We start from the raw sequence: 18,468 nt of genomic DNA, 5'->3' as shown, positions 1-18,468 counted from the left end.
AAACCTGGCTCAGTGACCGCCATCCAGATCCCGCGCTACATCTACCCGGCTTCCGCCTTCTCCGAGCCGACCGCGACACGGAGCTATCGGGGAAATCGAAGGGTGGTGGGATTTGCTTCTATATCAACGAAGAATGGTGCACTGATGTCACGAAGCTCGACGCACACTGCAGCCCGGACCTGGAGTCGCTGTCTTTAAACTGCAAGCCATTCTACTCGCCACGTGAGTTCACCTCCTTTTTGCTAGTCGGTGTTTACATTGCGCCACAAGCTAACGCTAACACGGCGATACAAACGCTAGCCGAACAAGTAAACAAACTCGAACTAAAATACCCAGAGTCACCCCTGATCATTTTGGGCGATTTTAATAGAGCACATCTTAACCGTGAACTTCCCAGATATAAGCAGCACATAGACTGTTTCACCAGAGAAGGCAACATTCTAGATCACTGCTATACAACAATCAAAAATGCATACCGATCGGTCGCCCGCGCAGCATTGGGTCTTTCTGACCACAATTTAATCCACTTAATACCTACATACAGACAGAAACTCAAATGTGTTAAACCGGTTGTTAAGACTGTGAAAAAATGGACAGATGAAGCAAAGCTAGCTCTACAAGAATGCTTAGATTGCACTGATTGGGGCGTCTTTGAAACTTCAACGGGCACACTGGATGAATACACAGACACTGTAACATCATACATCAGTTTCTGTGAGGACATGTGTGTACCAACGAAGTCCTTCCGCTCGTTTAACAATAACAAGCCATGGTTTACTCCCAAACTCAGGCAACTCAGGAAAGAGAAAGAGGCCGCATTTAGAAGTGGAGATCGGGCACTGTACAAACATGCCCGAAACCAATTGACAAAGGAAATTAACATCGCAAAGAGAAGCTATGCAGAGAGGCTGAAAAACCAGTTCTCTGCTAACGACTCTGCATCTGTATGGAATGGCCTGAAAGCAATCACTAACTATAGAATGCCATCCCCCCAAACAGTGAACAATAAGGGTCTTGCTAATGAACTAAACATGTTTTTCTGCCGATTTGAAAAGGACACCCCCATTTCCCACACACACCCACCTCTACCAGAAACCACTCTACCTAGCCCCCCACCCTCTTTTTCTCCACTACAGATCCACGAACAGGACGTGAGACGGCTCTTCAAGCAGCAAAAGATCAAGAAAGCTCCGGGGCCCGACAAAGTGTCCCCCTCCTGCCTGAAAGTCTGCGCTGACCAGCTGGCTCCGGTCTTCACACAAATCTTCAACAGATCCCTGGAGCTGTGTGAGGTCCCATCCTGCTTCAAACAGTCTACCATCATCCCAGTTCCCAAGAAATCGGCAACATCGGAACTGAACGACTACAGGCCTGTCGCCCTGACGTCTGTGGTCATGAAGTCCTTTGAACGCCTTGTGCTGAATCACCTAAAGAACGTCACTGGTCCCCAGCTGGACCCTCTCCAGTTTGCCTACCGGGCAAACAGGTCTGTGGAAGACGCAGTCAACATAGGTCTGCACTACATCCTCGAGCACCTCGACAGCACAGGGACCTACGCAAGGATTCTGTTTGTGGATTTCAGCTCTGCGTTCAACACCATCATCCCGGAACTCCTCACCCCCAAACTACTCCACCTCGGTGTGTCCCCTACGATCTGCCAGTGGATCCTCAGCTTCCTGACGGGACGGACACAACAGGTGAGACTGGGAGCAACAACATCATCAATACGCACTACCAGCACTGGTGCCCCACAGGGATGTGTCCTCTCGCCTCTGCTCTTCTCTCTCTACACAAACGATTGCACCTCAACAGATCCAGCTGTCAAACTCATAAAGTTCGCAGACGACACCACGGTCATCGGTCTCATCAAAGACGGCGACGAGTCTGCGTACCGCCAACAAGTGGAGCAGCTGGAGCTTTGGTGCGGCCGACACAACCTCGGGCTGAACACGCTCAAAACTGTAGAGATGATCGTGGACTTCAGGAAACATTCTTCTCCTCAGTTGCCCCTCACACTATCCAACTGCCCTGTGTCAACCGTCGAGACCTTCAAGTTCCTGGGAATCACAGTCTCCCAGGACATGAAGTGGGAAGTCAACACCATCTCCATCCTGAAAAGGGCCCGGCAGCGGATGTACTTCCTGAGGCTGCTGAGGAAGCATGGCCTGCCACAGGAGGTGCTACGACAGTTCTACACTGCAGTCATCGAATCAATCCTGTGTTCTTCCATCACGGTTTGGTTTGGGGCCGCCACAAAAAAGGACAAAATCCGACTTCAACGGACAGTTAGGACGGCAGAAAAAATCGTTGGCACCGCCCTACCCACTCTTGAGGACTTGCACACTGCAAGAATCAAGACAAGGGCACGGAAAATCCTCCTGGATCCCCCGCACCCTGCCCACCACCTTTTCCAGCCACTCCCCTCAGGCAGACGCTACAGATCCATGCGCACCAAATCCAGTAGACACTTAAACAGCTTCTTCCCTCTAGCCATTAACTCCTTAAACAGTCACTGACGTAGTCACTCTTCTTGCACCACAAAATGGTACTTCAAAACTAGTGGTTACTCTAAAATGGTTCAATTATTTTGTTGTTTACGATGATACTAGTGCAGCGTGTTATACCGGAGACAAATTCCTTGTGTGTTCTACATACTTGGCCAATAAAGATGATTCTGATTCTGATTCTGATTCTGGTACTCAGCTGATTTTTCCGGAAAAAGCAAAGTCCATTTGAAAAATGAACAGAAACGGATGTTTTCCACGTTGGAAGGATACTGACAAATACACAGACATATTGGACACTAACTATAGCAACTCAGTTACTTCACATTAGGCCTGAGTGAGAATTGAACTTAAGGCCCCTGGTTTTCTAGACCAGTGCTGTAACCACTGAATTATGAGGCCTTACATTGTGAACTGCTGTTAGCATATTTGTTAACCTGCTACCAAAAACACAGACTTGCCATACTGGGGAACTCAGCAGATATTTCCAGGAAAAGGGAAGTCCAGGTAGCAATGGCGCCAAGAAGTAAACAGACTTGCTTGACTAAGTTAGACAGAAATAGGCCTCAGTGAGAGTTGAACTCACGACCCCTGGTTTACAAGACCAGTGCTGTGACCACTGAGCTATGAGGCCTTCCATGTTCACTGTATGTTAGCATTTTTGTTAACATGCTATCAAAACAACAGCCTCAAACCTGCAGGAGAAAAATAAACAGAAACTGATGTTTTCCACGTTTGAACGAAGCTGACAAGACTTGCTTGACACACATCATCAGAACTCGGTTACAGTAATCCCTCGTTCCCTCGTCGGGGTTACATTCCAAAAAGAACCAGTGATAAGTGAAATTCGTGAAGTAAGATTTATTAAAAAAACGAAAAAGGGACGAAATTTCAAATGTATTGTATGTTTCCCATAAAGCACATTTGACAAAAAAGTTGGCCTTGGTACTTAATAATAATAATAATAATAATAATAATAATAATACATTTTAATTATAAGCGCCTTTCAAGACATAGTCAGCTTTATTTTTACAGTTATTATACAATATTGAACCATGTATACAATGCAGAGAAGACTGCAAGGGAAGTTCAGCTTCCCCTAAAATGTCAAAAGTAAGTGATCAAATATGTGCATAATGTGTGTACGTACAATTGTGTGGACGTCATTACCTAAATGTGGGTTACAACGCGCTCAACTTTTAATAATAATAAGAATACATTTTATTTATAAGTGCCTTTCAAGACACCCAAGGACACCGAACAATCAGGAACAAAAACAATAAAACACAGAATGGGTTGAGCAGCGGCAGCCAGATGCGCCAGCGTTCACTCAACCCTGAAAGTCGGAAGAAACCACAGGGGCGGAGAGGGGGAGAAAAAAAACCACAGGTCAAGACAGCAGATGTTGTTTTTGGTAGCAGGCAGCCCAAGAATTCCAGACAGCCTTGAAGTCCGTGGCGTGCGTCTCTCAAATGGCGTCAATCAGCCAAATCCGTGATTTCTTTCAATATTTGAGCACGAATTCCAGTTTCACCAAGTTGTTGCCCATTTTGCAGTGCCGTTTCAAAGCCGCATCAGTTTGCGGTTGAGCACAATCTGAGTCTGAGTGTTGGACATCCGCACTTTGCCATCCTTAGACCGGCAGCCTCTTCTAATAGAGCCGCTCCCGTCGGTTGAATTTTTCGATAGATCAGGAAACTGCTCGCGCCAAACAGCAGCATACTAGGGATGTGAATCTCAGCACTGAGGACGATTCGATACACATCACGATCCACTGCCAGCGATGCGATACTTAAACGATACGTGGAATTTTCTGGCGATACGATGCGATACGTTTCACCGTCGTCACGATGCGATACGATTCGATACACATTAAGTTCAAATCAATGCGATCCGATACGATACAATGCAATTTGTTGCGATATTGTGCAATTAAACATGATGCAAATAAGCAAAGAAAAAAAGCTTTTAAAAAGATGGAATTCAGTATGGTATTACAAAAAGGATACCACTTTATTCCTTATAAAGAGTAGAACTTGTAAAACAACTTATTTAAGCCCTTTCACAATTGGGTTTTGTGCAAAGAAAATGTAAACAATTTGGCACCTGAGACTCACAGCTGTTGCTATAGTGTAAACACAAACAGACTATTCTCACTGAGTGTCTTATATGAAATATAATAATAATATATATATGTATATGAATCTCTAGCGCAAGATGTCCACCCATCCACTGTAAGTGCAACTCTTTGCGCACTGTTCAGCGACACAGTAATCTCACTTCTCACTTTGTTGTACACATCGGGAATATGTTTGTAAGTGAACACAGACCTGTCTGGTATTTTATACCTGGGTTCCAAAATGTGCACGAGCTGTCTGAAACCCTCGTTGTCCACCACGCTAAGGCTGGAGGTCTTTGCATATGAAATAAGCAGTGGCCTTAGTTATAGCCATTGCGCGGTCACAGTGAGTTGCAAGGGGACTCCCAAAATAAGAGGCAATTTTTTTCTGATCCTGACCTGGTTTACCAAGAGTTTCTCCGGTGTCCGACGAGGAACTGGGCGGGGAAGCGCCCAGTTCCTCTTGTCGGTGATCTGGTGCCATCGGTTTAAGTGGGTCTGCATATTTGTGGTGCTGCCGTTGTATGGCTTCTTAGTGCGAAATTCCTTGCAAATTACGGAGGTTTTATCAAGCTTTCCGTCTTTCTTTTCGAAGCCGTAGTATTTCCAAACATAAGATTTGAATGTTGCGGCTGCATTAAATATAGTAGTTTCCTTGCTGCTGCGTGCGCTAACTTCCATAATGTTTCGCTCGTTGTGTACTGGACTGTATGTGACGCACGGCTACCGTCCGTATTCAACACAAAACGCAAAAAGCAATGATGGTGCATTCATTGCGCCTAGGAAAGGGCAGATATGTGACGTTTAACATGAATAAAACGGCGATTGAATCGGATTTTACCGATACCCATCAATGCATCGTGATGAATCGCGATTTCACCGATACCCATCAATGCATCGTGATGAATCGCGATTTCACCCGTCAATCGCGTCGTACCCAGTGAATGAGCCGATGCACTCGGATCGCGGACGTGCGCATCGATGTATCGATTAATATCGATTATTTTCCACACCCTTACAGCATACCTGTTATCAGAAGGCCGATAATGTAGATGTCTTCCACATCCTCAACGGACAGTGTTAACAGGCACACCATTCTCCACCTCCTCCAGGGATCCAGGGTGTACCCAGCAGCAAGAGTGCCCGAGGGGCAAGTAGGCTCCCCACTGCCTGCTCTTCTCGCTGAGAAAATTTTGTCGATGGCATCAAGAGACCAGCCAACCAGTTCCATGTTTGTTTTTAGTGTGGTAGTAGTTCCAAAATAGTGTGGTACTCAGCAGATTTTTCCGGGAAAAGCCAAGTCCATTGCTTTATTTGCAGAAGAAAAATAAACAGAAAGTTAAAGTTCTTTACATTCAAATGACACTGACAAGTAAGATTAAGATATCCTTTATTTGTCCCGCAATGGTAGGGAAAGGGGGAAAAAAAAACCCATGCTCGAAAACTGCGACACAGCTTAACTGACCAGCTGCACGGTCACCGATGCGCTCTGCAGATAATACGACGTCACGGGGGAAAAGAATCGGAACGATGAAGACGGTAGTAATAAGGATGTGTATGCGCGTGTGATTGTCCAGTTGTGCATGTGTATGCGTGTACAGGTCACAGCTGCTTCGTCGAGGTCTGCTCATGAAGACAGTCCCGGTTTATCAGTCCATGGCCAAGAAGGAGGGGGGTGAAGGTGGGGGCCCTAGATTCCATGCATACTTCCATCCAGGGCAAAGGGCCAGATAGCGTTGTTAGTTTTGGAGGGACGGCCGCCAACAATTTCAGACAGCCTTGAGTCTGTGGCCTGTATCTCTCCAATGGTGCCAATCAGCCAAATAATAATAATAATACATCACATTTGTAAGCGCCTTTCACAACGCTCAAGGACACTGTACAGCCAAGACCAATAGTAAAACACAGATAAAATAATAAAGAAAGAAACATTTAAGGCGGGTAGACAAGTCTGAATAGGTGGGTTTTGAGCTGGGTTTTGAATAAGGAAAGAGAGTCAATATTACGAATGTTGGGAGGAAGTGAGTTCCAGAGTTTGGGGGCAGAGCGACTGAAGGCTCTGCACCCCATTGTACTGAGACGGGCAGAGGGTAGAAAAAGGTGGAGGGATGATGAGGACCTGAGTGAGCGAGAGGGAATGGAGATTTGAAGAAGATCTGACAGATAGGGGGGCGCAAGGTTATGGATGGCTTTGAATGTATAGAGAAGTAATTTGAAGTTGATTCTAAGTTTGATAGGAAGCTAGTGGAGCTGTCGGAGGATGGGGGTGATATGATGGAAGGAGGGGGTTCTCGTGATGATCCGGGCTGCTGAATTCTGAACAAGTTGAAGTTTATGGAGGAATTTTTGATGGACACCGAAGAGGAGTGAGTTGCAGTAGTCAATACGGGAAGTGACGAGACTGTGAACAAGGATAGCGGTGGTGTGCGGAGTGAGTGAGGGACGGAGGCGGTTTATATTGCGAAGGTAGAAATGAGCGGACCGGGTAATGTTATTGATGTGGGAGTGAAAGGATAGTGAACTGTCAAGGATGACACCCAGACTCTTCACCTGGGGGGAAGGAGATATAGAGGCTTTATCAATTGTGAGGGAGAAACTGTCGGCTTTGTTTAGAGTGGATTTGGTACCGACGAGTAGGAGTTCAGTTTTATTGCTGTTTAGCTTGAGGAAATTGTGGGTGAACCAAGATTTGATTTCTGAGAGACAGTGAGAGAGGGATGAGGGTGGGAGAGAAGTGTCAGGTTTGCTGGAGAGATAGAGCTGGGTGTCATCCGCAAAGCAGTGAAAGTGTAAGCCAAATTTGCGGAAAATGTTTCCGAGCGGAAGGAGGTAGACAATGAAGAGGAGCGGACCGAGGACAGAACCCTGGGGAACACCAGAAGAAATGGGGAGGGATTGTGAAGTAAAAGATCCGCAATCTCTTTCCGCACCGCGGATTCAAACTTCTCCATGTTGTTGTCGATCGTACGGAGTCGCTCCAAAACCGCATCAAATTGCGGTTGAGCTTCATCACAGCTTGAGTCTGGACACTCGCGCCAAACCATGCAGAATGACCGGCAGCTTCTTCGCTTCCAATAGAGCCACTCCCGTCGGTTGAATTTTGTGATAGAACAGAAAGCTGCCAACACCAAACAGCAGCATACCTGTTATCAAAAGGCTAATAATGTAGATGGCTTCCACATCCTCAACGGACAGTATTGACGGGCACGCAGGCATATGCAATTAGGTATCAGTGAGAATTGAACTCATGACCCCTGGTTGCGAAGACCAGTACCCTAACCACTGAGCTATGAGGCCTGACATGTCACTGCTGCTGGTCCACAAATCTTGAGATTAGGGTTCCTCTTCAAAGGCACTTGACAGCCTTCAGGGACTTTTACGAGGTGGTGGAGGCAAGAAAACCCTCGGGGGGCTGTTAATTAACCAAGTGAAAATAGGATCTAAACTTCACACTACATTTTTTGTTTTAAGTACTTCAGCAGATGTTCAGGACAGAGACTAGTGTCAATAGTTCTCATAGCAAGGTGAAATTCCTCAACAGTGTTCTACTACTACTTCTAGCGGAATAATTCCTTAACAAAACACATGATCAGAATCAGGATTCTGATCATCAACAGCAGCCTCTCTTCTGGTATAGTTCCCTAACAGTTTAAACATGCTGTGGTCCAACCCTTGATCAAGAAACCTGGCCTTGATCCAGATCTGCTGTCAAGTTTCAGGCCCATTTCCAAACTGCCTTTCATTTCCAAAGTTCTGGAAAAAGTGGTGCACATGCAGTTTAATTTTTCTTGGATGAACATAAAATCTTGGAGGTTTTCCAGTCAGGTTTCAAGACGATGCATAGCACGGAGTCAGCCCTGTTACGCGTTTCTAATGACATCCTCCTGGCAAACGACGCTGGAGACCACGTGTGTCTAGTTTTATTGGACTTAACAGCAACATTTGATACAGTGGATCACAGTATTCTGCTGACTCGTTTGCAGCACTTGGTGAGCATTGGCGGCAGTGCTCTTGAGTGGTTTAGGTCCTATCTAGCTGACAGAACCTTTTGTGTCAGCCTTGGCTGCTCTGAGTCACGCACTGCTCCCCTGTCATGTGGTGTTCCACAGGCCTCAATTCTGTGGCCTCTGCTATTCTCGCTGTATCTGCTCCCATTGGGTTCCATCTTAATTAAGGCAACATGGTATTTGCTGTGCAGATGACTGCCAGATCTATGTCCCACTGGGAAAGAAAGACGCCTTCTCATTAAGGCCACTCCTATCCTGTCTGGAAGAAATCACAACCTGGATGGCACAAAATTTCTTGAAATTCAATGAAAAGAAGACAGAAGTGATATTGTTTGGTCGCAGTGGCCCTTGTACATCCCATCCTGTAGACTTGGGCCCCGTCTCCTTAATTTATATCCATCCTTTCTTTACCTTAAGTCAACAGTCTCTTGGGCCTTAAACTAAACTGAGGCTCAGAGGCGATCGAGCCTTTCCTGTTGCTGGTCCCTCTCTCTGGAATGACCTCCCACTAAACATTTGGCAAGCCTCCTCGCTGCACATCTTCAAATCCCTCCTCAAAACTCACTTGTATTCTTTGGCATTCGACTCAGCATGACTTAAATTTGTTCTTGGTTTTACTGTTCTGTGCTTTCTACCGTCTTTATTACTGATTTGTCTTACTGTTTATTGTGCATGTTAAATTGCTCCGTGTACAGCACTTTGTATGCAACGATGGCTGTTTGAAAGTGCTCTATAAATACAGTTGACTTGACTTGACTTGTGGATCAGAATCAGAATCATCTTTATTGGCCAAGTATGTAGAACACACAAGGAATTTGTCTCCGGTATAACACGCTGCATTCGTATCATCATAAACAAGGACATGACAAATAAGTATGGAAAAATTAAGTGTGGAAGGATATTTCGCAATGTAAGTGAAACTTGCTTGACACAACGGATCATAACTCAGTACCAGTACTTCTCCCAGAGATATGCCTCAAATAGGTTGAACAAACAGACTCAGGAAGAGATTGTCTTTGCTGTCGGGAGGGAGCTCAGTTATCGATGAAGCCACTCAGTGTTCGCTTCTCCAACTGAAACTCAACTTTCTGTGCTCCATTCCGAACTTTTATTGGAAACGTATGCAAATTTCAAGTCACATATCAGACAAAAATTCTCCCTCGTTTGCATGCCGCGCTTTTCGGCCGGCCCCCCGATATGCCCCTCAGTCAACATTTTTAGACCAAGACAACTCCCTGTACAAACAATTGGTACTTTATTATTTCTCCACGAACTGAGACAACCGTAACTTTACTCAAGGACATTCTCATCACAGTCGGGGCACATCCTGTGTTATCAGTTCACAAACGCCTTCAATTTGGCGTTGATTCTCTGTGCTCCGTTGTGTACAAGCTGCGAGAGCACACATGCACGAAGTGAACCAAGCATACAAATATATAAAACTTTAAAATTTTGATTACTTTGTGTTTGTCTAGTCTCCATCAACTTCCTTAAACAGACATTACTTTCATGGTCACTGATGTACAAGCACAGCTTTAAAACCACACTAGTACAGTACTCCGTTTGGAATGACAGAGGCATACTTTACATGCACAAATATATACTGTTTGGATGATTATTATTGTTATTATTTTTCACTTGGACAGGACAATTATTTAAGAGCAGATGTGTTTCAATTTGAGTTACTTCTCAGGAATTCCTTCAACACTATCTGATCCGTGAGAGTCATCAACAGCCGTGCTGTTTAGGGCTTGCATTGTCTTGATGTGTGCTCCTGTCATTATGTCACAAATTGGTAAAATGTGTTTCAACCCATTTTGTTATTTGAAAAATCACAGGGTCTGTGCTGTTTTCCAAATTGATGTGTACTTCACATGTAATGTCATACTGAAACTGCCAATTTGGACTCTTCGTCATTTTTTAGTTTTTATTTCTTTATGGTAAAAAAGAAGTTTCATTCAAAATCATTCATCGATGTAAGGGCCTGTGTTGTTATGATTTAGATTTGACCTGTCGCAAAAAGTCAGCTGGGATCGGTTCCAGCCGCGGAGGTGAAGCAGTCCAGAAACTGGATGGATGGATTTGAACTGTGACACTTGTGACTCCGAAACTGATAGTTATCTTGGTCCATCTCTGATGGAAATTTACAAACACTCGCAAAGTGTGTCAAAACATTTGTGGGTTGATCTTGGATATTTAAAGAATGTACGTTTTGGAAAATGTTGTGTTTGTTCACTTTTTGTAGTCTATTATGTTGCAGGCAGTCACGGGGTGAAAAATTATTGCATTGATTCAAGTGCAAAATTTAATCAATGCAACCTAATTTTGTGCTGTTTTTTGTTAATTCTTTGGCAGGCAAATATAGTCATGCATACTGTACTTGCAAGAAAAACAGCAAATTTATTACCCCGTCGCATTTTTTATGATATGAGTCTGCAAAAATCGAAATGCTAAACTCAGGAAGATAACAACAACAAAAAATTGCCACCTTTATTCAGTTCTCTTCCTGCATCATCAGTGGGTTTGTATAAAGTTAAAAAACTAAGGAAATAAATCAAATTTTGCTCTTTTTTTCTATAGTATTATTAAGACGGCAGGCTGTGATGTTGTCGTGATATATCAGTGTCATTTGCATTTTAAAAAAACAAACAAAAAAAACTTTAAAAAAGTGTACGGTAAATGGAACATTATTCGTGAGATGGTCAGTGTAAGCAGTTGAACCTTAATATTCGATTGTTAATTTAATTGTGGAGGATTCTTCAAGGTGTTTGAAGGGCTCATGCCATGTTTTTGGGAGGAAAAAAATGGGAGCCACATTTTTTCTAATAATCTTTCACAATTTTTTCATTATATCATTACAAATCTGCCAATATTTGTTTTTATTTATTTTTATATGTCAATCTTGCCATGTTATTTATCTCTTGGTGATTTAGTCTTTAGTTTATGTATTTTATTTGTGATTGATGTATCTTGTTGACTGTGTGCTACAATAATCCTAATCTTTTACAGACTGTTAAATATAAAGATTTGAGGAGAAAAGGGGCCCAAAACTTTCATCTTGATCCCATTTTATAATTAACTAGCTGGTTCGCCGCCCTCCGGGCGGCTCATCAGCTAGTTCCTGCGGAAGGCTGGTGAGGTGGGCCTTCGGCCCACAAAAGTGTTGTTGCTTGGTTCAACTTTTTGTTCATCTTCATTGCTCATCGCGAAAATAAAGAGATGTTTAGCTCTACTAAATAACAATTTCATTGCAATGCTTGTGGGTAGACAACATTTTTTCGCTAAAATGCCCGCGCGATCGTAGTGAGCCACTGCCTGAGCGGCGCAGTGGCGGCGCGGTGAAGTAGGTACGTTTTGAAAAGGGACAGACGGAAGGACAGACCGCGTGCGGGACGACGCGCAATATATATATAAAGATTATTACAGGCATTTTTCATTATTTCAACTTAAATTATAAGCCCGGTGGTCCAGTGGTTTGCGCGTCGAACTCACAGTGCAGAGGTTGTGGGTTCGATCCCGGCTCCGGCCTCCCTGTGTGGAGTTTGCATGTGTGCCTGTGTGGGTTTTCTCCGGGTACTCAGGTTTCCTCCCACATTCCAAAAACATGCACGGCCGGCTGATTGAACACTCTAAATTGTCCCTCGTGTGAGTGTGAGTGCGGATGGTTGTTCGTCTTTGTGTGCCCTGCGATTGGCTGGAAACCGGTTCAGGGTGTCCCCCACCGACTGCCCGAAGACAGCTGGGATAGGCTCCAGCAACCCGCGACCCTTGTGAGGATGAAGCAGATCGGAAAATGGATGGAGATTAGAGAATTAAGCAGTAAAACCGAGCACAGTAGTCAAGAATGAACAAAGAGTGCACAAGTTATTGACTTCCACTCGAGAGTTAGAAATAAACAGAGCACAGTAAAAAAGCATTTGCATCGTCGATATCTGTAATGCGAGGACGTCACAACAGCCGCTTGTCCACTTTAGCCACCATACGTGTTTGTCATACGATTAAGCGTTGAATACATCAATGCTCCTTTTTGAAAGACACTACTTTAACCTACCGGTAACAGTCAACGCCGTGAAATAAATAGAATTGTTGCTGTTCGTGAACTTTTGAGATCAGCGTTCAAAGAAGTAATTCACGCACAGGACGGCCTTGAAGGCGCTGGTGAGCGACGTCTGCCATCGCGTGGTGAAAAATGCTATTACATCTTTGAATGGCTCAGCCAACATCCATCCATGTTCTAAGCATTTACATGTATCAAGAAATCGAATTAAAACATAAATTTAGTACTGACCATATTTACAGGCATTTTTCATTATTTCAAGTTAAATTAGAAGCCCGGTGGTCCAGTGGTTTGCGCGTGGAACTCACAGTGCAGAGGTCGTTGGTTCGATCCCGGCTCCGGCCTCCCTGTGTGTAGTTTGCCTGTGTGGGTTTTCTCCCTGCTCATGTAGCTGAGAGCAGCGTTGTAGCACAGCAACAGGAAGGTCAGCACCTCAAATCTGTTTTCCCTCAGGAAAACTTAAACAGACGCCTTAAAAATGACAAGGAGTGCAATTTTGGAAAACAGACTGCAGCGCATCCATCCAGTTATTATCCAAGTCGCTAAGACTCACGAGGGTGGTGGGCATGCTGAAGCCTATCCTAGCGAGCGGTACACCCTAAAGCAGTTGCCAGCCACTCAACTGGTGACCCTTCGCCGTTCTCAACACGCAACCTTCGAGACTCAAGATGTCGACAACTCCACCCCTGCAGACGCCGTCCGACAACAACCTCGCAATCCACGCCGTCTCGGTGAAACTGCCGCCTTTCAGCACTCAGGAACCCGTTTCCTGGTTTCGCCGGGCCGAAGTACAATTCCGCCTCCGGAAAGTCACAGATCCGAGAACAAAAGCGGACTACGTCTTAGAAGCCGTCCCCGACGGCGTTTTCCAGCACGTTTCGGCATGGTTGGACCAACAAGACGACGAAATCACGTACGACTCGTTGAAAGATCACCTGCTGAAAGAGTACCGTCAGCGCCCGCGCCAAACGACTGCTCGCCATGCCCAGTCAGGATCTAGGCGACCGCACAGCTCTCAGTTTGTGGAACGAGATGCAGTCACTCGCCCGACTACCCGGCGCCGATCCGTCTACTGGCCAGCCTCGCAAAGTCGACCTCATGCGCGAGCTATGGCTACAGTCCATCCCGTCCTCAGTTCGCGCCGCCCTCCACGACGCCAATACACTGTCAATGTCCGCGCTAGTCGCCAAAGCCGATGACCTGATTACCGCAGCCATGCAGCGCATCCATCCAGTTATTATCCAAGTCGCTAAGACTCACGAGGGTGGTGGGCATGCTGAAGCCTATCCTAGCGAGCGGTACACCCTAAAGCAGTTGCCAGCCACTCATAGATGAACAACCATTCACACCTAAGGGCAATTTAAAGTGTTCAATTAATACAGCATGCATGTTTTTGGAATGTGGGAGAAAACCTGCACAGGCAGGGTGAGAACAGGTAAACTCCACACAGGAAGGCTCGAGCATAGATACGAACCCTGAACATTGTTCGTTGTGGTGCCCCACTGCAAAATAATAAATTCATAAAGCCTTCTATATAATGGAAGTTTGTTGAGTAGATTTGAATTAGACAAAGCATGTATTCATTTAGGGCGGCCCGGTAGTCCAGTGGTCAGCACATCGGCTTCACAGTGCTGAGGTACCGGGTTCGATTCCAGCTCCGGCCTCGCTGTGTGGAGTTTGCATGTTCTCCCCGGGCTGGCATGGGTTTTCTCCGGGTGCTCCGGTTTCCTCCCACATTCCAAAAACATGCGTGGCAGGCTGATTGAACACTCTAAATTGTCCCTAGGTGTGAGTGCGAATGGTTGTTCGTTTCTGTGTGCCCTGCGATTGGCTGGCGACCGATTCAGGGTGTCCCCCGCCTACTGCCCGGAGACAGCTGGGATAGGCTCCAGCACCCCCCGCGACCCTAGTGAGGATCAAGCGGCTCGGAAGATGAATGAATGAATGAATGAATGTATTCATTTAAAGGAATGCTTTATTGATCATTCATACACAGCAAAACAAAAACTCATCCACCGTAAGCTTTCTAACGTGATCCAAGGTCACAATAATAGGCATCTAATCAAAGTCCAGCATAAAACTTGCACTCTTGACACCACGCACAGTGACACACACACTTCTGCACTTCTTTCTCATCCATTGTGGGTGGAAATAAAATCTGTGACAGAAAGACCCGCGGACAAGAAACGCGGCCCAAGTTATACGGGTTTGGCAATTTCAACCAAGGAAACAAAATGCGCTATATGTAACAACTCACAAGTCAAATAAACGTCACTTTTAATGTTGGCTTGCCATTTTTGGCATGAGAATGTTTCTTGTGCAGTTTTCCACATTGAAAGAAAGCTAAAAGTGACAGCATGTGTAACAAGTTAAACAACTCAGTGCTGTTTGTTTGCGGACAATTTCAAGCAGCTTCACTCATTGACCTATATGGACAATTTTTTAGATTTGTATTTCAGGAATATGCAAAATGGCCACCTGACGACAAACTAGGCGAGGAGTTAACTCCCGGTGCACCCGTCCAACATGGTGGTGCACGGCGAAACATTGGAGCTAAAGGTGGTTCTTAGCGGGAGAGGAGTGCAAGGAAAGGCGAGAAGGAAACGGACATTTCAGCGAGTCATGCGCAAGTGTTTGTATGTGTGTGTGTGTGTGTCTTGCTACTTTTCTTCTTGCTTCCCCCCATGCGGAATGGTGGCAGCAGCCTTGTAAAAACATGATGCAAAGCAGTGAAAAAGTGTTTATCATACAAAAGTGTTCACCCAAGAGCTCGGTTGCTGGGATACAGCGGAGAGGAGACGCGCAGCAACCAGGATTAGTGTAACCCAGGAGTGTCTCGCACCGCCATGCGAGCATGCGTTCACACTGACAAAAATGGACAGGAAGGGGAGCGACTCAGGTCAAAAGGTCAAAGGTTGGCTGGATACAGAGGTGCGAACGAGAGGGCGCAAAAACAGTTGTGTGGTTTTGGCAGAGGCCTTCAGCGACGTTGCTGCAAAATGTGGTGGTGGGAAGTCTCAGTCAAAATGCTGGCAATCAGAAAGGCGGGTTCTCCTGAGTGGGAGTGACCGAATCAGCTGGGCTCTCATCCCCTCGGGGGCCCACAACCTTGTACTGCACAGGAAACAAAGTAGCACAGGGAGTACAGATGTCAAAATTCATCCACAACTCATCGAACTGCATATGAATCGACTGTTGTAAAAATCGAGCATTCATTTAGAGCAGGGGTGCCCATTAGGTAGATCCTGATCTACCGGTAGATCTAAGACAGGTCCCAAGTAGATCCGAGGAGTGTCGAGAAGAAAAAAAAACAAACAACCATTTGTGTGTCTTTGTACATGTTATTAATATATTTTTTGGGTTAATATACACTGCACACTAATCATATTATCAGTCTAATTTTCACAAAAAAATATTTTTAAAATAAAGTAAAGCAGGTAAATCTTAAATTTATGGTGGCGCGTGATTACGTCACCGGAAGTTGTTAGTGCTCAGCAGTTTGCAATTGCAGCTTGTGATCAGAGCTGTTGCGCTTTATCTTTAATCGTCATGATTCTCATTCAGAGTTTGCTTCGTGTACAATTCACCAAAGGCATGAGAATAGAATAGGAATCTAGGAGGGCCCAGGGAAGCACTTTAAAACGGTACGTGTGAGCTACGATAGTTAACAGGCTGCAAAAGTGCGTCGCATGCCTCCGTTTCAGGCTGTTTCTCATCATGGCGTGCACGCACACGTGTTCGTGTGTATGTGTGTGTGTGCGTTTGCGCGCGCCGGTAAGGGTAGATCCCGGGAGGTTATTTGATCGAAAAGTAGATCTTCGATCCAAAAAGTTTGGGCACCCCTGATTTAGCGCCACTGATTATCTTAATTTAAATTGTCCAGATCCTCTGATTTCATCAGCCTCTGAACAACAACTATTCTGATTTCTGTCATCCTTCATGAAAGCCAAATGATTTCTTTTGTGCTTTTACTTTGGAAAACGGCTGAATCAGTAACTGACTCCATTACAAACAGGTTGGCGAGAACATCAATACCCGTCATGTGATCATGTTGCCCAATTGTTGTGTAGTTGTTTTTTAATGATAAACAACAATACAGTTTTAAGTAAACAGTATTGGAAAAATGGTTTTGTAATACACTTAAATGCAAACTTAAATGACTTGATTAATTGATGGAATCATCAATTCTACAAATATTCAATCGTGAGAGCAATCGCGTCGAGGTTAGCTGTGAACGCCCTTGAAGTTGTCAGAGAATGTAGAAAGCTTTTTTCATCTTTTCAGCCTCGTGTCCATTTTTACCAACCCCAAACTGGATCGAGGCCTCAAAGGCGTCACAGTGTACCCCCGTGGAAGACCAGTACAGTCAAAAAAGGGTCAAAGTCCCGCCTCTCGAAACCCTCTCTCAGCCACGGACTTGTGATGAATGGACTGTCAAACGGCCCCTTGCAGCTGAAGCCCGGGGCAGCCATTTTACATGGCCCCTGTTCCTGACAACTTGTGCTTGGCCTTCTTTGAAAGTAATGCTATCAATGCGTGTTCATGCCAAGTTGACTGTATGGCAGGGGTGGCCAACCAGTCAGAGGAAAAAGAGCCTTTTTTTTTTTACCGTATTCCTGCAAAGAGCCACATACACATGGGCATCCCATCCTCGCACGTGCGCGCACACACACACGCACACACACACACACACGCGCGCCCAAACACGCACTCGCGCACATATGCACACACGCCACGATGAGCAACAACCAGAACGGCCTGAACATGAACGAAAGCTAAAGACACAAACACACAAATGCCCCCGGCCCCTACTCCTCGTGGTCGACTTGGGATTGATGATAGGCTGACGTAGTACGTTCTGTGTATTTAGCACCGTTGTTTCAATGACATTGCCACCGCCGAGGCGTTTTCAATGCTTGTCGTGTGAAAGCCCGGGAGCCGCATTGAACCAGCCAAAGAGCCTCGGGTTGGCCACACCTGCTTTATGGAGTAGCGAGAGCCTCGCAAAAAGCAAACTTCACCATTTGCATTCCCCATCCAGCATATATTCTCTCCGGATTGCGAATTGTGACTCACAGAGGTTCCCCCCGAATGGGCTTTGCCTTCATGCCATTGTTAAGATAACATGATGCAGATGAATCTTTGCAACTTGGAGACATAAATTATGAGAGAACATTGATACTCTACGGTGCATTCTTCCAGATGAAACGTGCGACGCAGCGCTTCTCCAAGACTTATTGTTACAAACGTACGCCACACACTGTGGGACAGATAATAATGTGGAAATGCAAATGAAATAGTTGGGTGTCGACATCCACATCCAGGTTGTGCTGTGCTGCCACAGGCATCGCCAGCCACCTTTTACTGGGCCAGTATTTATGAGCTGTGTCCCAGTACCAGGTGCAAAGTGCCAATGGACTAACCGGTACGCTAAAGTGGGAGAGGGGGGAAAAAAAATTGCTACGCAGTAGTTAATGTGTCACAGACACCCACAGCCTTTCCGTTCTTTTGTTAATTTGTTAATCCTCCTTTCCCACGCTCATTGTGCGTTAAACGGTGCAAGCAGATGGGCTCCACTTCTGACATCCGTTTGACATATCAATGACATAACTCTTAAAACATCACTGCAATCCTCCTTCCATGGATAACAAACAACCTTCATTTTTCTGTCTATTTGACCAGTCCAATCTGTCAGTTTGAGTTTGGGAGAGAAAGGTATTGTGCCCTACTTTGGGAGCCCGACGCCAGGTGGTCTTGTTTTTGCAGCACAGCTGGTCAAAC

At 45.3% G+C, this 18,468-nt stretch overlaps 1 protein-coding gene and 1 non-coding gene across 12 annotated transcripts in view; both read right to left on the bottom strand.

Moving 5' to 3' along the window:
• tpd52l2b (tpd52 like 2b) overlaps positions 1-18,468 on the bottom strand; it is a 104,831-nt gene that overhangs the window by 47,530 nt on the left and 38,833 nt on the right. For 10 of the 11 annotated variants that reach the window (XM_052058922.1, XM_052058923.1, XM_052058924.1 and 7 more), the window contains one exon: positions 14,645-15,801. In XM_052058922.1, coding sequence (XP_051914882.1) covers positions 15,724-15,801 — 78 coding nt within the window. In that variant the 3' untranslated portion in view covers positions 14,645-15,723. Of the gene's footprint in view, positions 1-14,644; positions 15,802-18,468 lie in introns of those variants that run through there. The other variant, XR_007961447.1, reaches the window with a different exon arrangement.
• Positions 3,066-3,138, bottom strand: trnat-ugu (transfer RNA threonine (anticodon UGU)). The gene has a single exon. It is a non-coding gene; the product is annotated as a tRNA-Thr (tRNA).

The sequence above is a fragment of the Hippocampus zosterae genome, chromosome 2 (assembly GCF_025434085.1).
Source record: "Hippocampus zosterae strain Florida chromosome 2, ASM2543408v3, whole genome shotgun sequence".
Taxonomy (NCBI): Eukaryota; Metazoa; Chordata; class Actinopteri; order Syngnathiformes; family Syngnathidae; genus Hippocampus; species Hippocampus zosterae.
This window is presented reverse-complemented; position numbering and strand designations above follow the sequence as displayed.